Source organism: Mercenaria mercenaria, chromosome 4 (genome assembly GCF_021730395.1).
Source record: "Mercenaria mercenaria strain notata chromosome 4, MADL_Memer_1, whole genome shotgun sequence".
Classification (NCBI taxonomy): Eukaryota; Metazoa; Mollusca; class Bivalvia; order Venerida; family Veneridae; genus Mercenaria; species Mercenaria mercenaria.
The window spans coordinates 16,374,118-16,397,338 of record NC_069364.1 but is presented as its reverse complement, the minus strand read 5'-3'; the positions used below and the strand labels follow the sequence as shown (position 1 = coordinate 16,397,338).

The window sequence follows — 23,221 nt, the reverse complement described above, 5'->3', positions numbered from 1 at the left end:
TGTAAAATGTACTCCTCTGGCGTACTACTGTGTTCGCGGCATATACACAGCAAATACGCAGCATGTACACCACAGAGGCTTGCTTCTGTAAGGGAAAACTTTTCACCTGCAATTTGTAACTGTTAAAGCCAGGGGATGCACAAGCTATATACACCTGCAGACCAAAAGGAAAACTGCCAGAGTCTGGGGATTTCCGGCTATTAATATTTGAAGACTAAAAGGAGAACTGTCTAAACGTTTGGAATAAAAACACTCTACCTGTGTATACATATAACTGATTGATCAGTAAAACTGTATTCTATATAATATTAAAATTCTTCACTACATTAACATTTCAATTTCAGTTATATAACTAATCGATAATGCAAAACAATATTATCGGATGAATGATACGATGCTGCAGGCAAAACTGTCAATTAAATACTTCCCAGTTCTTTCTATAATGTAGCTTAGACATTATTTCCAGAATATATTTGTTTTCATGCTGTGCAATGATTTTGTAAGGCGCATTCACACAGAACATGCTAAGGGTTGGCGGTAAAGTAGCCAACAAAAAAGATCTAGTTAAATTGTTCAAATTTTAGAAATAACATTTCTTGACAAGAAATTAGAAGACTGTATGAGTCATATTCATCAAATACATTTAATACAATATCTAATTCTAACACAACAAATCCATATCAAGCTAAAAACACAATTTATGTAGAAGATTCTCCATTTATACTTCAAAACAATAATATTTTGCTTTGTAAGTGACAAGGGCATGAACTCTTGACATAATTTATACCAAAAAGGGAGGTTACAACTTAACGTACGAGATGCACAGGGGTCTATAAACTATACACCTGATAGTTTACATCAATGAGAAAATAGGATACACCTCTCGTATTTTAAATCAACTTATTGTATAAAGGTTAACAACTTAAAACAATGTTTATCAACATTTCTTTTTAACTAATATCAAGTCCACTTACCTGTTCTCAGCCCTGACTAGTGTGGCTAGTGTGTTCCGATACAGGAGAGTATTTTCCCTTGACTCCTCGGCCAACAAGTCACCAAATGATCCAGCTGAAAACAATTTCAGTAAAAGAATTGTCTGGTTTAAGTCAAATGTCTTTAAAACTGTCATTTTAGTTGGGTTTAACTTTCTAGCTGTAATTGGTGAGGAAAACTAAAATTGCTGCTCCAGACATTACTTCAGACCTTGAAGCAGAATGCAGCTTGACAACTTCCTCACATTAAAGAATAACACTCTTTTTTCATCAGATCATTAAACAGGAGGAATAACAAAGAATAATCTGGTCCTTCAAGAGTAAGAAATTACCTCCCTTGAACACATATCTGTCACTGTTTACCTTTATTCCTGAGTCGGACTTCCTGTACATGATGAGCAGGGAACCATCCCTCTTTATCGTTGACCATGCCTTCCCAGAATCCCGTGTCAGAAACACTCATCACTGAAATATATTGGTAGTAAATAATTCAATATTTAACACTTTTTTCATTCTTATTTATAGAATTGTAGGTTGTTCAAGTTCCAGAACTTTCCAATGTTTGAAATACGGTCAATATGAAAATACATTATTTTCTTTATTTGTAATGGAATCTTTTCAAACAGATAAGCTCAAAGATGCTGAATATTAACATCTGATCACAAGTATAAAGAAGAATTTTATTTTTGATAATGAGCAAGATGTAAATTACAGTAGAATAAAGGGAGAGAAACATTATAGCAGTGACTTATACTTAATGCAGTCTGAAGCCAAATATAACCAGACCACATAAAGAGTAACATCTGCAGATGAAATGTAATCTAGCAGACGAAAAATCTGTGATTTTCTTGAAAACTGTTCCATGTTTTTCAGTTACTGACAAGAAACTAAATGGTATACTAACAGAAAGACAGAGACAGACAGACCTGCTGACATGAGCCTGACAATATACACAATCTGATTTGAAGGAAAACATGAAATCCTAAAAGAAATTTTAATAAAAGTATACTTTGAAAATTCAATACTCTGAGAGGAAATATAGAATGGTAAATGTAATATCAGCTTCCCAATCAGTTTCTTTAGAGAAATAAAAGAATAAATATTTGTACAAAAAGGTGCATAATAATGTACAAACATAAACATATATGATTGAAAAAAGATTATATTATTATTATGTAATAAGGAAGAATAAAAACATTAGTAGGAATACATGTTCACCTGCAGAAATTTGAACAAACAGGAACTAGATAACAAATATGAATATACATATATTACGTTATCTTTTAACAGAAAAAAAAATGTTAGAAGCATGTGTTCATTTGGCTGCTTATCTCATAACTTTTCAACATGCTTTTTAGTACAATGAAGTGGTCTATCAACCTTACCGTATATACAATGATTAATCTCAACTAAGTTTATTTCAAACTAGTCTTTCTGTTTAACTTAAGTGTAAACTAAATATAGTCACAGCAATATACACAGTCACTATATTTAGTCACAGAAATATTCCTGGTAGCTATATATAGTAACCTAAATATACCCAGTTGCTATATATACAGGGTGGCCAACCCACCTGACTTTTGGATATTGTACACACAGAGAAAATGTCCCCACACAGGAAGTATTTTGTCTATATTTTTCTTAATACTTGTCAAATTTTCATGCGGTAAAGAGTGTCAAAGATGGAGAAAAAGAGTGCTTTCCTTCACACAAAAAGTCTGCTATCAATTCTCAGCACTTTTCTCTAACACTTCTCCAACTACAAAATGTTTACATTATCTACATGGTCTACGAAAAGCATTGAGTGAAGTGTTTGAGAATAATACTGAGTACTGATTGCACACATTTTGTGCAAAGGAAAGCACTCTTTTTTTCTGTCTTTGATGCAATAAATTTTGTGAAAATCCATCAAGTAGTAAGGAAAATATAGGCAAATTGTTACCTGTATCGAGATGTTTTCTCCATGTGTACAGTATCCAAAAGTCACTTGGGTTGGCCACCATAAAATAGTTACAGCAATAATATTAAACAATCTTCTTTTTCAGAAAATATTTACAAAATCAGGTACCAGTTATAGTAAAGGCCATTTATGAAAAAAGGGGAAAAAACTCACAAAGAATTGATTTTTGGTGAAAGCATTAAACAATGTGTATGTAACAGCATACTAAAAGTATAGAATGTTATCATGGTGCAAAATGCATTTTTTGGGGTAAAAAGTTTAAAAATATAATTGAAATTGTGAATTTCTGGAATCGGCCCATAATGATGTCAATATTTTTATTAAGACTGCGAAATTTTGCATGGTAGTAGACAATTATAACAGAAAAAAATTAAGCTCATGACTGTTTTTAAAAAAATCCAATATGGCCAACAAAATCCAAGATGGCCGCCATTAAATTCTCATTTCACGGGAAACCCGTTTAAGTATGTCACAACATAAGTTCAAATAGTGTGAAAAATGACCAGCATCATAGAAGATACACACATTTTATTTCAAAACACAAAAACTTCAGTCTTAAACAAATTCAAGATGGCTTCTCAATTCCAAGATGGCCGCCACGGGGTCATTTAGACAATACAGACCCCGAATAAGAAAATGCCCCTAAAATGGTTTGACTGAAAATATTTTTCTTGCATTAAACATGACTCCCATTTTTTCTGATTTTTATTCAGCACTGACAATATTCATCAAGAGAATGTAAGATACAGACATTTAAAGTAGGTCCTGATGTGTGCTGCAGCCATTGGAAATATGACAATTTTATAAAGAAAAACGAAGAACAGCTATTTAGTGTGCTGTAACATACAAGGGTACATTGGTAAAAATTGAAATCAGGCCAGATGAGGATGGGAAAGGTCTACTTTGACTAGAATTTGATAGAAGATGGCAAATTTATTGCAATTTTGCTTTAAATATTGATAAACACAAAAAGACCATATTTTCAATGTATTTGTGTGTATGCACAGTACTTCTTCTCGAAACTGCATTTTGGTATCCTAACGATTGCTAATTTCTAGTAGTCAGAGGTACAGTTGAACATATTTTACAGTTTAAATGTGTAATTTGCCCTGACAGTGTAGCAGATCACAGTAGAAAATGACAAAACAGGGAAAAAGTAGGCTACAGATATGATAACTGATTGAAAATTATGTTGTGACAGCTATTTTTGCCAAAATTTGACGAGTTCTCCACGTTACTGAAATTGCCATAAAACCTTAGAAATTATTGGTATAAACTAAAACCTTGTATTTAGGTTGTTTGTACTTTTCAAATGAAACTGGCACAATCTTAGAGGAAAAAGTTTTTCTTATAGGCATACAGGCACTTAATAGGAAAATGGTCAATAAATCGTAGTCGCGTAATGGCTGATTCACATAGTCCTCATTTTTTTTTTTGCTCTTTAGAGCTATTTTCCTTATTTTCTTTGCAATATTTGCTGAAATCAAATGATAGATCTATGCCTGACATGTAGGTAGCATTTTCATAATAAAATAATAACACTACAGAATGTGTCATGTTGACTTAGATCATACACTACCACTAGAGGGATCTCATTGTTTAGCTAATTCTGCAGTTTGTGTGTTTGACTGAAAATATTTTTTCTGCATCAAGCATGACTTGCTTTCCCTTTTCATTTTATTCAGTATTGACAATATTCTGCAAGAAAATATAAGTTACAGACATTTAAAATAGGCCCTGATGTGCGCTGCAGTCATTGGGAATATGTGAATTTTATAAAGAATAAAAAAAAAGAACAGCTATTAAGTGTGTCATAACCTTTAACAAAAACATTAATTGAATACATTTTACTAAAGTACGATTCGCAATAGCATAGAAATCTATATCATAACAACACTTCCACATTAGCATATGTAAATATCAGGATACGAGTTATATGACACAGGAAAACGCTTACGCCTTTAGTATCTAGAACAATGTAATGGGTCCAATTGCTATGGTGACTGTCCTATGTTAAAATGTAGAGCTGGTGAGACCATATACAGTACCTTATAAATATTTTTTTCTCTGGCTACCTCGCCTAAATGATATATGACTGTAATGATTTCAGGGATCAGGCGAATCACTCAATGTTTCAAACTAACAACCTTCAACTAATGATAATCAGCTCAAACGCCTATAGGCTGGGAATACTGTGTTTGACTGTTTTGAAGTTCCTGTCAGCCAATGTCTTTGAATCGGCAACATACAAGTGTCCTTTCGCAAAGATGTTCAGCCGGTGTTCACTTACACGAAGCTGCAACTCAATATGATTGCCCTAACTCCTGGATGCTCAGCGCTTATATGCTATAAAATACAGTATTAAAATGACCCCCAATGCATTGACTGTACTTCGCCGATAACGTTGAACCTCGTTCTCTTACTGATTCAGAAGATTACCAAACCAAACGTCTCTGTCTCAGATTTCTGATGATCAGCCAGTATTTGCTATTGTCTATCCCGTAAATGTTTAATTTCTATGCACGGGTCTTAACACTCGAAACCTAGTTACAATACTTCAACTCTTCTTTAGTCTCAAACGTCTTTTTTATATAATTTATCTGCCCTAACAGTGTAGCTGCAACAGCTCTTTTTTCAAGGTACTAGGATAAATTATAAGTTGAATCCTTGATGTGTGGATACAGAATGACTTAAATGACATTGTAATTCATCTACTTATCTATACCCTAGCAGAGGTGTGCTTTTACTGGTGCTATTAATGGAACTTGTTTTTGATTGGTCCAATTCGAACATATTTTACATTGAATACACGAGTACTTGATCTAACAAATAGTTGGTTCTCTTTTTACTTACGATTGTATTTAACATATTGTGTGATGCTGAGATCCAGCTATGACTGTTATTAACCCAAGTCGTTCATAAGGTTATAACACATTAAATAGTTGTTCATCTTTATACTATATACAATTGACATATTTCCAATGGCTGTAGCACACATCAGGACCAATTTAGAATGTCTGTAACTTACATTTTCTTGAAGAATATTATCAGTGCTGAATAAAAATCAAAAGAAAAGCGGGGGTTATGTTTGATGCAAGAAAAATATTTTCAGTCAAACACACAAATTGAAAAATCAGCTGAAAAAGAGACCCCAGGTTGTAGTGGTGGAGTATGATATGTTTCCATGACAAATTCTGTCATGTTATTATTTCATTGTGAAAATGCTACCTACATGTCAAGCATAGATATTTCATGTCATTTCAGAAAAATAGTTGCAAAATATCAGGAAAATAGCTCTACAGAACAAAAAAAAAGGAAGAAAAAGGCTGAGGACTATTTGAATCTACCATATTTTTCGTGCCATTTTCCTATTTAATGAAAAAGAAAATTAACAGAAAACACCTTTTAATGTAATTTTGCCTCAAAACTATGATTATCATATGGGAAATGATATTATACTGAGAAAGAAAAGTACCCATACTCATATATTTTGTTAATAAATAAGGAAGTTATCGCTGCTTTACAACAATTTCTACTGCCGAATGACTCGGCAATTTTATCTGTATACTTCACTATTGCCTCGTATTGAATCTGCTGGCAGTATGTTTTTCATCTTAGGTAAACTACATACTGTTACTAACAATAACCAGCTTATTATATGTAAAAGCAAAGATATGAAACAATTGACATTTAAAATCGACGACAATTCTGGTTTAAATGTCGTTTTTATGGCGGCCATATTGGATTTAGGACGCCATTTTGTTTTCTTCTAAATGTCTAATTAGTTTACATTTTGCACAATATAGTAATCTAATGTAGTGCCAAAGTTGGACCTCGTAAGATGCATAAATCAGTTTTTATAAGCCGATTCCAGAAATCCGCAGTTTCATTAATATTTTAAACATTTTAACCCCAAAAATAGACATTTTGCATCATGATACTTTTCTATACTTTTTCTATGTTGTTGCATACATCTTGTATAATACTTACACAAAAAATCAATTCTTTGCGAGTTTTTTCCTTTATTTGGTATTTTGGCCATAAATGGCCTTTACTATTACACTAGTTACAGCACAGGATTTCTTGTAAGACAGTCTTAGTACAAATGTTTTCGTAATATCAATTTTTGAAAATCTTTTCCTCGAAAATACAATAGTATCTGGCTTTTATCTGCATGGAAATGTCATTGAAACAATTATAATGATAAAAATCTACACTTGGCTTCTTCCTCTATTTCTAATATACTTCCAACAGTCTATCGCCAATACGCTCCACAAGATTTTCTCTTTAACTGGATTAAACGACAGTGCTTTATAAACATGACTGAATGAAAATACAATGCATTCAACAATTAACTATAAACTGTTTTACTAAAATAAAAAAAAAATCTTTCACCACGATCAATTTCCTTGGTTACAAAAAGATGTTTATAATATATTTCAAAATATACACAAAATAAGGCTGAAAATGTAAGACTGTGTATAAATACGGTGAGCTGGTTAATTTAAGGAGAATAAGTGACATAAATGTGAGGTTATATTCTGAAAATAAAAGTTCTGTTAGGGGGTGATATGTGAACAACTTCCATGCTTAGATGTGGGGAGGTTGTTTCTGTTAGTGTATAGGGTGCTGGATACATAGAACAGAATAAAACCTTGAACAGTATCTCCGACAGCTAAGTCCAATCCTCCGGGATGGTTCGGTGTGAACGGCTCTATGCAAATAAATGTTTTATCCAGAAGCCTTGGTTCCAAATTCACTTTTCCCAGGATTTCTGATGCTTGAAGTAATCCTGATCCCCCAGATGCTTGCAGAACTGGCTTTTCTTTCCATTTAGTTAATTCACGAGTATCAGGAAATTTAAATATTTCTGGACTGGTTCTATCAACAATTTCGTCATTTTGCGACACAGCACCAAGAATGAATTTCACTTCCTCGCTTTCCTCACTAATACTCCCTGTGCTTCGCTTCCGCGGATGGAAATCACTTACAGAATGCTCTCTGTTACACAGCAATTGCAATTCTTGATGGAACGAGTCTTCTAAACTTTCACTAATAGTTCTTCCTAGCAAATTACCAGCGTAGGTGTATCGTCTATGCAAGGGAGAGAAATCTCGCCTCAAACCCATTTCATGTTGAGGACTATGCATGGAAGGGCTTGGAGTTACTGTCATTCTTGCTAGACCTTGGGCAATAATCAAGACATTCAAACTCAAAATGGTAGACACTATTAATACAATCTGAAGCACTAAACATGTATCTTATAATTGACATCTATCTCTAACCGCCAAGACTTGAACAGGTATTAATATTAATTTGTAAGATATACATATGTTAGCATATAGGGGTGTTGCATACACAGAACAATATAAAACCTAGTACAGTTCTGCAATCAACCAGGATTACCAGCTTACTTGAAGACATTGAGCAAAAGCATGGGAATGTATTTGTTTACACAGGAGACCCCTGAACGTGTAAGTTAGTCATGTTTGTAAGGATTACTTAAGATACAGACTAATTAAACTGCCCTTGAGTAAAAAAAAAATGTAAATATTTACCCATTCGTGGTTTTCAAACATTTCCAATTTTTGTTTATTGACGATTTACACATCTTATATTACGTTAATTAATTATTCATGATATTTTAGTTGCATTTATCAATACAGACATTGGTCATTTATCTGACATCTGCAGCACTATTTGATATCAACAACCCATAAAAGCATCTATACAAATCATTCCTTAAAACAATCTTTTGTAGAGCGATTTTTCTTCCGAAATCTGAAGTCAAATTTTTCTGCCTTGCTAACAAATCACATTGTATAATTGGATAAGTAACTCACCTGGGCCTGAGCTATTACTGGATATGCTCATAGAGCGTGGAGAGTCGGACCCGCGTGATGCCGAGTATGACCCTGAGTCCGAATACATCTGATAATGCTGCGGTAAGCTTCTCATGGAAGATGGTGGCGATGTAATGTTGCTATCATCTATCGTATTTGTTACGTTTAATTTTGGGTCGCTTCTACTTCTAGACATGAGGGACAAAGTACTTGCATACATAGACTGTCTTGGTCGACGATTACTGAATGTTGGCATCTCACGGAAGGGTACTGAAAAAACATTTTCATAAAATTTATAAACCTTGTCAACAGATTTGCAAAATTTTTAATTTCACGTGGGGCCTTTATTTTCCAAGATTTCCAGGTTTTGTCAATACTGGAAAGTAAATCCAGTGAAACAAATAAATGGATTCTCTTTTATATGTTAATTCCATAAATCTGTATGCCCACTGCACAGATAGAAGTATGAATATCTTATCCTCACAAAATAAACTACTGTGAAATCATATATATTCGTGGGGGACTAATTTTCGTGGATTTCGTGGTTGAGTGAATCCACGAAATTTAATCCCAATGAACAAAAAAAGTTCCCATTCATTTTATGTTCAAAGGTTGAAATCCACAAATTCATATCCCCACGAAATTTCATGTCCACGAAATTAAATGATTTTACAGTACATAATTTGACAGTATCAGGCTAGTACTTTCCTTCAAAGGACATGGACAATACATTTAGGTATTTTAATGTGCTGCATGGGTTCTCCATGCAGACAAAACGTAGTCTGAACTGGAAGGTTGTATTGCAGAACGTTAAGAAAACATATTAAAGTTTTCAAACTATTTGTCAATATCTCTATAACTTATAATTATAATGCACACAAGTGGCATGGCTGTTAAAAAGAGCAGACCTATATTCTATACAATAACAAAATATTCATCAAACGTGACAATGTAACAGGTATACAGGGCTGGCCATTAATGTAAGATCTTGTCCTCATATAACGTTTGAATCAAAGTTCAAGGTTCACTTAACCCTTATCATGCTAAACAAGACTGATTCTGCCTTGGCGACCAGTGCAGATCATGATCAGCCAGCACATCCGTGCAGTCTGATCACGAACTGCACTGTTTGCCATTCTATCAGTATTTTTTGGTAAGCACCCCTTTTAACAGTTAATGGTACTGTCCAAATTGAAAGATAGACCAGTCCATTTTAGAAATTTAGCAGAGTAAGGGTTAACAAAATGGACATTTTTCTTCTGCCAACACTTCAACTAAGCACTGCAGTACAAGAAAAATGATCCTTACATAATCAAATTCATACATACCGACTTGGCTTTCTTCTGCGTTTTTCATGAGTTCCGCAAGAGAAACATTTCCTGCTATAACTGCTACTTGTTGGGGGGTCTGGTTGTTAAAGTTGAGAATATGTTTGTTGGCACCACGGAAGAGTAAAATACGTGCGCATTGTTCGTTATTGTTCACTGCACAAATATGTAAAGCCGTGTTTCCACTGGCATTTGTCACATTTAAATCTGCACCATAAAACAAAAGGTGTTCCAAATGTTGAATTAATCCCAACTTGCATGCCTGAAAAATAAAATTAAGGGAACTTTTTTAAAATGGAATTTTATTACTCTTCTATGTTAAAGTAAATAAGATAGTTTTGTTGCACTGTATATTGATAAGTCACATGCAAGGCTAACATCTTATTGTAACTTCCCAGCTTACAGTGTGGGACCTTTGGTATCATCCAGCATTTACAGCTGCCCCAGCAAAGCCACTGTCCTTAAATAATCAAGCTGGATGATTTCTTTATATGAAAAAAATTAACATTGTTCTAAGTCTAAATTTTAGACTAAAAATGAAAATGGACCCTGGCTTAACAGAAATCAGCATAAAAATGCAAAAAGTAGTGACCCACCTGATGAATTTCAAACCATCCTTGTTCGTCTTGTGTGCCTATAATTGCCCGTTCATGAAGAAGGATCTCAGCACAGTTAGCATTCTTGCCGTACAATACGCTGTAATACAAGGGAGTTAACCCTCTACTGTCTTTATAGTTAGTTGAGGCACCAAGGTCTAACAGTGACTGAAAACATAAAATGTGTGCTTTAGTAAACTTTTTAACTGTACAAACACCTTTTTGGGAAATTCAAGATGAAAAATAAGAAATTTACAAAAATATACCTGAATTTCCTGCAGATTACGTCAAATATTAGGCTTTATGAATACACCTATTGGTTAGTTTTGTTGGGTTTATGTCGCACTGAAACAATTATAGATCATATGGCGACTTTCCAGCTATAATGGTGGAGGAAGACCCCGGGTGCCCTCCGTGCATTATTTCATCACGGTGGGGGGGGATGGGGGGTTGAAGGGCACCGACCTTCCAGAAGCCAGCTGGATGGCTTCCTCACATGTTGAGTTCAATGCCCCGAGTGAGGCTCGAACCCACATCGGTGAGGGGCAAGTTATTTGAAGTTAGCCACCGTAACCACTCAGCCACGCCAACTGGTAAGAGGGCAAATGCAGGTTACACCAAGATATGAGGTTACACCAAAGTTTGGACTATGTAAAGCAGGAAATTAAGATAAAAAAAATCACAAAATTTATACACCAAACTTTCCATTTTTAGATAACTTAAAGATAAAACAAATTAGAATTTGTATTTTTTGCATGCAAAACTTTATAAAAGCAGAAACCTTTATAAATCAAGTAGTCTATCTGGTTTAGGGAAGTTAAGTACTATATGATAAAGACATCAAAAAGGTGATGGTAATAAAAGGTGATAAAATAAGTTGATTTTTCAAGCCAAAACAATAGAGTAAAGCGGACAAAAATAAGCTAGTACCATACCTGTATTGCTGTCCGGTTCCCCTCTAGTACAGCTTTATGCATGGGTGTCTGACCCTGCCTTGTACGGAAATCAATATGGCCACCACCACTGATCAGCGTAATTATCACTTCCCGGCATTTATCTTTCGGCAAGCACACAGCATAGGTCAGGGGAGTTTCTGAAATTTGTGTTAATACAAAAGTTATGAAGAAAAACTGAATTCTCACAATCTATCTATAACAAAAATAACAAGTCAAGATATAACCTGTACTCATGGTTTTGCTTCATGCTGCTGTTGAACTGTCAAAGAGCAACTTTAACAATGGACTTCTGTATACTTTTTTACAGTCTAGTACAAATGGAGATATAACATGGAACGTGCATTTCTAGTGGCAAACATATATGCAGACACCACAATGCAGAGCAAAATACACCCAAAGGTATGACCTCTGACCCCTAAGTGTGATCTTGACCTTGTAGCTAGCCATCCAGAACATGTGCTCTGCACATCATGTCAATGTAATTAGAATTTGTGTCAAGTTTCTTCAAAATACTTTAAGGCGTTAAAGAGTTACAGAGCGATGACCTTTGAACCCCTACGTGTGTCCTTGACCTTGAAGCACAACATCCAGAACATGCGCTCTGCCTGTCATTTTAATATGGTTAACATTTGTACCATGTTTCTCCACAATCCTTTAAGCAGTTCAAAAGTTACAGAGCAGACACAAAATTGACCCTAAAGAGTGACCTTGACCTTGAAGCAAGCCATTTGAAAAATGTACTCTGCATATTATCTCAATATGGTGAACATTTGTGTCAAGTTTGTTTGAAATCCTTCAAGGGGTTCAAGGGTTATAGAAAGGACACAAACTTGCTAACGGACGGACAGACAGACGGACAAGGCATTGTGACATAATACGTCCCTTTGGGACACACTTGTTCCAACAACCACTGCTGACTGTGCCCACTCAAAATTAATTTTTTAAGCTGAAGTATATACTAGAAAGTCAGATTTCATTCTTTGAATTAAAAAACAAGAGGGCCATGAAGGCCCTGTATTGCTCACCTGACCTACTGACCAAAAGATCATCAAGATTAACATTCTGACCAAGTTTCATTAAGATATTATCATAAATGTGGCCTCTAGAGTGTTAACTAGTTTTTCCTTTAATTTGACCTAGTGAACTAGTCTTTGACCCCACATGACCAAGATTCGAACCTGACCGAAAGATCATCAAGGTTAACATTCTAACAAAGTTTCATTAAGGTATTACCATAAATGTGGCCTCTAGAATGTTAACAACTTTTACCTTTGATTTGACCATGTAACCTAGTTTCTGACCCTACTTGACCTAGATTTGAACTTAATCTAAAGATCATCAAGATTAACATTCTGACCAAGTTTCATAGAGATATTATCATAAATTTTGCCTCTAGAGTATTTACAAGCTTTACATTTGATCTGACCTGGTGATCTAGTTTTTGACCCCACCTGACCCAGATTTAAAGCTGACCTGGAGATCATCAAGATTAACATTCTGACCAAGTTTCATTAAGATATGGTCATAAATGTGGCCTCTAAAGTGTTAACTAACCTTTCCTTAGATTTGTCCTGGTGACCTAGTTTTTGAGCCTACATGACCAAGATTCGAACTGGACCTAAAGATCATCAAGATTAACATTCTGACCAAGTTTCATGAAGAAACAGTCATAAATGTGGCCTCTACAGTGTTAACAACCTTTTCCTTTGATTTAACCTGGTGACCTAGTTTTTGACCCCAGATGACCCAATATCGAACTCGTCCAATTTTACTGAGGATAACATTCTGACCAAGTTTCATTTAGATTGGGCCAAAATTGTGACCTCTAGAGTCTTAACAGTCAAATTTTTGACAACAGACGGCAGACACAGGATGATCACAAAAGCTCACCTTGAGCACTTCGTGCTAAGGTGAGCTAAAAAATAAAACTATGACTCACCACCGGAAGAATCATGAAAATTTGGATCAAGGCCTTTGTTTGTGAGTTTGTTTATTTTTGATAAGTTCCCATTCTTCACATGCTCAATAAACTGTCGGAAATTGGCCTGAAAATCAAAAAAACATTTGCACATCCCACTAGTAGGCGCTAATAATAACTGTGAAGAGCAGGTGCTTCAATTAAAGAGGTACAATATATGTTCTCTTTCAAGCAACATGTTTCTAAGTAAAGCATTAATCTCTTCAAAACAAATTCAAGATATTCCCAGCAGTGTTGCTCTACAGACTTTCCATGACAATTATCTATTATCAATATGACAGTTAACTGATTTACACTTTTTAACAGGTAACTTTCATCCCCGAAGACTTCAGTCATCAGCATGATTCCTACTTCATTATATCCTTAAGTAATCAATGAAATAGAAAGACAAGAAATTCTCAAGAACAAATCTACAACAAAATATAGTCACCTATAAAGACTTGCAAATAGTCATCAAAACTGCCCACCACTGTTTGCAGATGACCAGTTTGCAACTAACTTATGTTCATAGGTGACCTCTGTTTTACAGGTGGTCTTCCAGACTGTACAAACATTGAATTGCAGATGATCTTTGTTCAAAGGTGGCCACTGTTTGCAGGTGATTTATGTTCACAGGCAAAACATCTGTTCCCAGGTAGCCTTTTAAGACTGTACAGACATTGAATCACAGGTGATCTCTGTAAACAGGTGGCCTTTCAGACTGTCAGACTGTACAGACATTTAATCGCAGGTGATCTCTGTTAACAGGTGGCCTTTCAGACTGTACAGACATTGAATCGCAGGTGATCTCTGTTAACAGGTGGCCTTTCAGACTGTACAGACATTGAATCGCAGGTGATCTCTGTTAACAGGTGGCCTTTCAGACTGTACAGACATTGAATCGCAGGTGATCTCTGTTAACAGGTGGCCTTTCAGACTGTACAGACATTGAATCGCAGGTGATCTCTGTTAACAGGTGGCCTTTCAGACTGTAGAGACATTGAATCACAGGTGATCTCTGTTAACAGGTGGCCTTTCAGACTGTACAGACATTGAATCACAGGTGATCTCTGTAAACAGGTGGCCTTTCAGACTGTACAGACATTGAACCACAGGTGATCTCTTTTAACAGGTGGCCTTTCAGACTGTATAGACATTGAATCACAGGTGATCTCTGTTAACAGGTGGCCTTTCAGACTGTACAGACATTGAATCGCAGGTGAACTTGTTCACCAGTGACCTCTGTTTGCAGGTGGCCTGTTTACAGGTCACCACTGTTCACAGGACTAGTAATCTCTGTTCACAGGAGACTCTTCGCATGTAGCCTTTCAAATGGTACAGACATTGAACCACAGGTGATCTCTGATCACAGGGGGTCTGCCAGATTGCGCAGACGTCATTCATACTATATTTATAGCAAGAGTTACTTCTCTTGACAAATAAGGACCCGAGCGATACAAGTAAACAATGCACTATACCTTGTTATGAAGCTGTTTCAGCTTTCTAGGGTTCAGGTGTATCACCTTGTACACTCTTCTCTTGTACTTAAACTGTCAACAAAAAATAGAGCATACACAAGACATTTACACTTGTAATAAACATCTATGTCACCATGAAGGATGTACTTGTAACAGAATTTATTTGTGTACATTTAAAGTTATTTCTATGTCTAGAATATGTTACAGTGATTAATACAGTACAACCTCTCCGAAGTGGCCCTTTCTTAAGCAAAAATCTCTCTATAACAACATCATCAAAATTTCCCGAAGCTGAAATATACTATCAAATTTACCTCTCTAGAACAACAACCTCTACATTCAATATTTGTATCTCACAAAGGGTGTTGCTCTACAGAGGTTGCACTGTATAAACATGGCTAAGCCTTACATAACTGCCACTTTTATGTTCCTACATAATAACATAAAGACATTGTTCCTATCAACCAGATGACATTAGCCTGTCCCTTCTGGTTGTATTTTTTTGGTTAGATATTCAAAACCAGAAAAACAGAGATGTCGTCAGGGGATTAAAACCAGTTTAAAGTCATAAACAATTCAGACAACAAACCAGCAGAATCTCTTAATAACAGAATTCTACCCTAGTATAGCTTGTACCAAAATCGATGACAGCAAAATTAATGGAGTCAAGTGAGAGGGAAAGAATTCTCACCTAGGCACAAAAGTCTTACTCTACATTACTATGAACCATTGTAGAAGTCAAGCTAGAGAAAACAGAAGATAACCAATGCAAACATCTGCATTTTTATAATGATTTGATAAAGACAATATCTCTAAAGCCACAAATCCTCCCTCTAATGGTAAGGAATTGTCAACTACTTGAGAAAGATAAGCTAGATCTAGTATCATGTAGTTACAAAGCCCTCTAAACCCAACAGCCAGGTAACCAAAATTTCAGGATATCCAGTTTTCAGGGGTCACAGTATACAGAAGAATACAGTCGAAATTCGTTAAATCGAACTCTTTGGGACCAACAAAATTTGCTCTAGTCATCGGTAGTTTGAGTTATCGAACAATTTATATTACACAGGAATTTTTCCGGGACCTGACTATGAATTTGAGTGAAGGGTCGTGTTTGAGATTTTCGAGTTCGGGCAAATAAAGTTTGACTGTATTTAGAAAAATATTTAGGACCAGGCTAAACATCTAGTATAAAAAATATCAAGTTGAAGAAGGAGATCAGTTTGGAGAGGATCTACTTTATAAGATAAATACTGCTGTAGTTCAGTGTCAATTTCAGTGAAACAAACATCAGACTACCTCTATAAATCCTATAGGACCATGTAGCGGGTATTCTCGGAGTAATCTCTCTTCATCTAGAAACTTTCCCGCTCTACCATTCATCGGAGGCATATATATCCCATAATTCAATGGATCCTTCAAGTCCTGCAAGTATCAAAGGAAAGGTCAAGGTCATATACAATATGATACGATACAACACTTTTGTTGCATAAAACATACAAAATGTTTATAGCAAAAAACATATATGTAAGCACAGACATGGATTTACAGAAGAGCAAAATATTTCAAATGTGGTCAAATGTTAATTGTTTTGAGTTCTAAGTAAGTTTGCAAAGTATATAAACTTACACAATTTTTCAACAATGTTTTCAGATTTGGTTGACATTAGATTTGTGAATTTTTGAGTATTTGGCCATGTAAGATAGTAACAGATATACAACATTCTAAACAAGCATTTAACATGGTCTTTAAATTATAAAAGCTTTTTGCAAATGCAGCCTAGAGGCAATGCAACCTATGAAACATTTTCATTTTATTAAAAGAGTAATTAATCAACTTCTGAAAGCTTTATTTATTTTGTCCTTCAAGCATCAAAGGTCAATGTTGAATAAATTCTTATGAATCCTCAAAAGTTGAAGCATTTACAACAAAACTAAAATAGCTATTTAATATCATTTGTACTTTTCTTCCATTTCTATAACTGATGCTGAAGTTGGTTGATGTTTCCATAGTTCACAAACAAGCCTATGCAGAAAATGACTGTTTCAGAATGGGTAAAATGTGATTTCCTACATAAACCATTTCCAGCAGTAAAAGGACAAAAAGATAAAAATGGCCATAAAGTTTAAAACAACTTGACAGATGGAGACAGTAGGTGCTTACCTCTGTTAAAATGGTTACATCAATTTGAAAAAAGGAGAATCTGATTTATTTTTTAATATAAAGAGTTTATACCTAACCTAAAAGACTAACCTAATGTTGTTTTCCCACTTGTGCAAATTGTTAAACACCATCAAGAGGATTTTTTGCAAGAGGTATATTGCAACCTTGAGCTGTCGGAGAACAGCAACGCTCGACTATTCAACAGCCTTGTCAATTGAATAAATACAAAAGTCGAAAAAGGGGCATAATTTTGTAAAAATGCGAAACAGTGTTATGGAACCTGTACACTGCTTATCAGCTCATCACAGTGGACAAGTGTGTGAAGTTTCAATCCATTCCCATTAGTGGGTACTGAGATACCAGCTTACATATAAAAATTTAACCCAAAACTGCTAAGTTGTAAAAGGGGCATAGTTTTGTAAAGTAGAGTTATTGAACATTTGCACTGCATGTCATATCATGACAGTGAACAAGTGTGTGAAGTTTCAGTCCATTCCCATTAGTGGATACTGAGATACCAGCTTACATACAAAAACTTAACCAAAAACTGCTAAGTGGAAAAAGGGGCATAATTTTCAAAAAATGCAAAGTTGAGTTATGGGACCAGCACACTGCATGTCAGATCATGACAGTGAACAAGTGTGTGAAGTTTCAATCCATTCCCATACGTGGGTACTGAGATACCAGCTTATATACAAAACCTAAACCAAAAATTTCTAAGTCGAAAAAGGGGCATAATTTTGTAAAAAAGCAAAATAGAGTTATGGCACTGGTGCAATGTAAGTCAGTTTATCACAGTGAATGAGTGTGTGAAGTTCCAATCCATTACCACAAGTAGTTACTGAGATACCAGCTTACATACAAAAACTTAACCAAATCGGGACGCGGACACTGGCGCACAGCATGTCGTATCATGACAGTGATTCTTTGAATAGTCGAGCTAAAAAACTCGAAAGGTAGGGACCCTTTTGTATAACTCAGTTTTTTCAAGTGCCCTATATCACCTTACGTTAAATTTACCTTTGAAAATATAGTGAGAATTCGTTGTTTTGCCTCCCATACAGATTCATCCAGTTCAAACTGCAGACATTTCTGAAACATACAATAACATTATAATGATTTTGGATTTGAACAGTGGTTTATGAGCAAAGTTTAATGGATTAACAGGCAGAACAAATTGATTTTGTGTACAATTTAGTGACTATACATGGTTATAAATCTGATGAGATCAAAGATCAATCAGACTTATCATTAAATCGACTGCAACTAACCTGAAAATATCAGTCTGTACCGACTTTGGTAGGAACTACAGTTAAAAATCTGCTGCTCAAAGTTGAAACAGGATGAACAAATGCTCAAGTTATTAAAGGTTTCAGGCGATCCAAATATAGAAAATACATGGAAGTCAGCTAGGAACCACATGAACTCCCCTAGTCAGTTCTAGTGTTTCAATGTAGTTCTGACTTTGAACTTAGTTTTCAAATGCTGTTAAAATAATCCCTGTTTCAGTTCTCATAGTCCCTGTTATAGTCTTTTTTTGTTTCTATTTCAGGTATAACATTAATATTTACTAAGAATATATAAGTGTGAAGACAAATTAACTGTTGTAAGTTACATGTTACCAAATATGGAATATTGACCGGAATATTGACCATAGGGAAAAATTAATGTTTCATGACAAAAAACTGAGCCATTTCACACAACAAATGACACCACATTTCAGTTTCATTCATGTCTCATCAAGACATTCAGCCCTTCTCTCAGTTCTCTGATTAAGTGAGGTTATTGCAAGACCTTCAGTGTTTCACACTATTTGAAGGAGGATGTAGCTTTCATTCTGGCATGTAATAATACAATGGGTATGCAAAGGTAGAAGACCTCAAATGAAAATTACTGAAAGGAACACTAACATCTATTGAAAGTAATGCAGCCGAGATTAAAATATGCCACAATGCTTGTCTTCATGTCCAAACTGCATGTTTTACACAACATTGTAATGTTTGTGGACCATTTGCTTTGAGGTCAATGTACACTTGAAATATCACAATTTTTCTGTATTCTTTATTTACCCAACCAATGACTCAGTCTTTAATCAGCCATCAATCAAAACCTAATCAACATTAGTGTAATAAATAATTTACTCTCCCTGAGACAATTAACATCAAACTAAATGGTATGTAATCTACAGGGCAAACAACTAAAGCCACTTACATTTCTTTCATGCTGTGTATGTAAAACTTGTCTGACCTTTTATCGGAAACTTTAAGTCTAAATTAAACTTTGAAATGCAAATACAATTACTGGGCTTAGATACATACATATGTAGATAAATCTTAAAGGTCTAAAAGGCCATGACGAAACTGATTGTCTTAATTTTACTACATATTAGAAGAACATAGTATCATATTCACAAAAGTATAATGCACACCCATGTATAATTTCAGCCTAAAATACTTGTCAGAAATATATGAAAACATTGCCAAAAGAAAGTATGCACACTGACCATCTAAACATAACTGATCTTCTGTTATTCTCATTTTCAAGGTGTTTTATTAGGAAAGTAAACATGTGTAAAAAGGATAGACATAAACCAGCCCTGTAATGCATAATTAAAACAATTTTAAAGACATAATACTTATAAATATCAATATGATATTCATTAAATGTAACATTTAACAAATTTATACTTGAACAACTTTTATAAACATAGGTTTGTTTCCAGTTATAGCATCTTCAGAATCACTCAGGATACCTCAGTGTCCTTATCCCAATAGCCTCGGGCACCAACCAACCCGTCTAGACTCTGCAGATGTTATTACATGAAAAGAACATGCTTTATCCCTATAATATCAAAATCATAATTTTTGAAGAAATACTCATGCAATTTATCCTTTAGTTTGATAGAAATAGCACAACTACCTGGACTTTCAATTCTGGGACAGACACGCGGATGAACACAGTTCCTGTCTGGTGTTCTGACATGTATGTTGACGTTGTTCCATAACGAGCATCTTTTAAAGTACTTCTCCGATCTAGATCTATCTCGCGTAGTAACGATGCTGTGTTGTTTTCATGATCCCTTAATGTTCCTCGTTGCATTCCCTGCAACATACCACCTCGGAATTCCGTCATCTTCCAAAGGTCAAGGTCATTGCCTCAAATCCATAACTGAAGTTGAAAGAAACACAATGCACTGTTATTTTCGCAGCAACTACTAATTATCTCCCACTTTAGCAGTAAATCTCTATTTTTGACATATTGGTACTTCAAGCAGAAATTGGTACGGAAACACTAAGAATAGATTTTTCTCATCGAACGTATATTAATAATCTCTGCAGCAAATTTTACACAAAATTCCAAGAAATACTACATATTCCAAGAATATCATAATCAATTAACTATCCAAATGGAACTTTTTTTCTCTCTAGAGAAATGCTATACTATTCGTTCAAATAAATCTCTTTTCAAAGTGTATCAAATCAAAAAGATGTAATAAAGATGAAATATGCACGCATAAATTATGAAAGCAACACGGGAATGACACACAGCATAATTATCTTGTCATCTGGGATATGCATTTATGTCAATGTACTCAATTAGGTGTCAGTCAACATCTATACTGACAGGTGCGTTACTAACTACTGCACACAATTAATTGTAAATTTCATATGAATACACGTTTTGTTTCTTCCCACAGAACAACAACATCCTTTTTGCTATGTGTTCAATTATTTCAATTTTAATTGTAAATCAACAATCAACAAATTAAATTTCCTAAATACATTCACTAAACAGAGTTGTTACCAGATAGTTTCGTGACAGATCATACTGCTTGTTATTAGGAGGGGGATGCCCTGTTACACTGTATTATTCAACTTCATAAAAACTATATTATCAATAATGGTATAAAGGCATGATATAATGTTAGTATGGTGGAAGCACTGGCAACTGGCAAAGATCTATGTCTATGTGTAGTCAGGAACTGGCAAAGTTATGTCTAGTGAGTAAACTGGTAAAATAATGTGTAGTTAGGGTACTTGCAAAATCAAAAGAAGTGATGGCACTTGCAAAATCAAATGAAGTGAGGGTTCTGACAAAATTAAGGACACTGGCAAAATTTAACGAAGTGAGGGCACTGGCAAAATTGAGAACACTGGCACAACTAGGTGAAGTGAGGGCACTGGCAAAATTGAGAACACTGGCACAACCAGGTGAAGTGAGGGCACTGGCAAAACTGAGGACACTAGCACAACTAAGTGAAGTGAGGGCACTGGCAAAATTGAGTACACTGAAAAAAAAAAAAAGGCAAAATAAGATGAAGTGAGGGCACTAACAAAGTTATGTGCCAGAGTGATATCTAGTATAGATATTGGCAAAATTATATGCAATGAGGAAACTGGCAAAAAATGTCATGATGATTATTGTGGAATTGTGCTGGGGGCATTAAAAAAAGTTAACTGGCAAAATTATGTACTGGGGCATTTAAAAAGTTATGTACAGTGAGGATGCCATTTAATAAGGAAGTTATAGTGCTTTCATTATATATTTATATAATGCCTACAACTATAACATTACCTTCAGGATATACAGGTATTTATTTTTATGTTTCTAGCAGGGTCTGGCAGTCTTGCTGGCACGGACAGTGGATTTTCTTAACTTTACAGATCATTTATACTGCAGTGACATCACAATTTCAATGAATTGTCTGAAAAATAAACCAAAATTAAAATTACAACCTCCGACTTTCTCTTAATATCTGACAAAAAAATATGTTTCAAATACATTTTGTAAGAATTTCCCACCATATACTGCAACAATATGCACAGTCATTTGATATTACATGTTGTCAAGTGGCAAAACTTTCATATATCAATTCATTAAGCATTGGGTATAATCAACAGGTGTTGATAAATTATTCTATACAAATCAATATGTTTCAATTTCGGGTATCTCTTCAATCTATCTTTTATTGATATACTTGTAAACAGTGTATTAAAACAGTAAAACTTGTCAACCTACTTATCTCCGAAAGCCGATTTTCATGATTATTTCAAGTACTTTATCAAGAAACAGAATATTGTATTATGTATTTTGTATGTTTATGTATTGGAGTTTTCATTTTTGGCAATTTTGGCGGCCAGCATCAATGCCTTTGCCGCTATAAAAGGCTATTGTACTGATAGGTGAACGTCAATTTTGCCACTGCTATAAAAGGCAAACATATTGATAAATGGTAAGAAAATCAAATGGTCTGTCATAAACTCAGCATCCCCTTACTTTGAGATACAGGAAGGAAGTGGATTATCAAATCGTCTGTCTCTATTTTAATACGTTTTCAAATTTCAGGGAATTTTTTTTTTAAGGTATTAGGCCCATAATAGAGTACCTCCTTTTTGAAGAGTACTCAATTCCTACCATAAACCTACCTTGACAGCAATTTTCAGGGGGCCGTAGGTTCAAGCCCTACTGGGACCAAATTTTTTTTCCCTTGTTTTCCTTTTATTTCTAGTAAGTTTTTACTTCTTTCAAAACTTCTTATTGATTTATTTTACAAAAATGGAAAAAAAATCATTTGATATGCAATTTCTTGCTGTTAAAAGTGAATTTACCTCTAAAACAGAAGGGGTAGAGTTAGACATCTTTAAAAATACTGAGTTACATGCGGTAAAAGTTCTCTATTTTCCCTTCATTCTTTAGATTATATACTGTGAAAGAAATGTAGGTAGGTTTTACTTCTGCCCCAAGGTTATTTTTGAATGAAGTGAACAAAATTCAAAACAGACCAACAGGATTCGACCATAATTTTTCAATATTGGAGTTGGAATTCTGTCTGATTAAATCCGTTTACTCTAGGAACCCTAGAAAAAATGATATTGACAGTTTTTATTTTAAGTTTTATGATTGTTTACCAATAGTTTGATGTTTCTTTCATAAAAAATAATGGAATA

The 23,221-nt window shown here is 34.7% G+C and overlaps 1 protein-coding gene across 7 annotated transcripts in view; it reads right to left on the bottom strand.

Annotated features, from left to right (window-relative positions):
- The window catches only part of LOC123551077 (protein shank-like), a 106,055-nt gene that overhangs the window by 50,593 nt on the left and 32,241 nt on the right, over positions 1 to 23,221 (bottom strand). For 5 of the 7 annotated variants that reach the window (XM_045339748.2, XM_045339749.2, XM_045339746.2 and 2 more), the window contains exons 2-14: positions 21,849 to 21,978; positions 20,190 to 20,441; positions 18,294 to 18,365; positions 16,410 to 16,535; positions 15,111 to 15,182; positions 13,615 to 13,720; positions 11,655 to 11,812; positions 10,720 to 10,887; positions 10,124 to 10,385; positions 8,796 to 9,065; positions 7,607 to 8,137; positions 1,356 to 1,457; positions 975 to 1,068 (exon numbers count right to left, since the gene is read on the bottom strand). In XM_045339748.2, coding sequence (XP_045195683.2) covers positions 975 to 1,068; positions 1,356 to 1,457; positions 7,607 to 8,137; positions 8,796 to 9,065; positions 10,124 to 10,385; positions 10,720 to 10,887; positions 11,655 to 11,812; positions 13,615 to 13,720; positions 15,111 to 15,182; positions 16,410 to 16,535; positions 18,294 to 18,365; positions 20,190 to 20,405 — 2,177 coding nt within the window. In that variant the 5' untranslated portion in view covers positions 20,406 to 20,441; positions 21,849 to 21,978. The remainder of the gene's footprint in view (positions 1 to 974; positions 1,069 to 1,355; positions 1,458 to 7,606; positions 8,138 to 8,795; positions 9,066 to 10,123; positions 10,386 to 10,719; positions 10,888 to 11,654; positions 11,813 to 13,614; positions 13,721 to 15,110; positions 15,183 to 16,409; positions 16,536 to 18,293; positions 18,366 to 20,189; positions 20,442 to 21,848; positions 21,979 to 23,221) is intronic. The other 2 variants (XM_045339754.2, XM_045339755.2) reach the window with 2 other exon arrangements.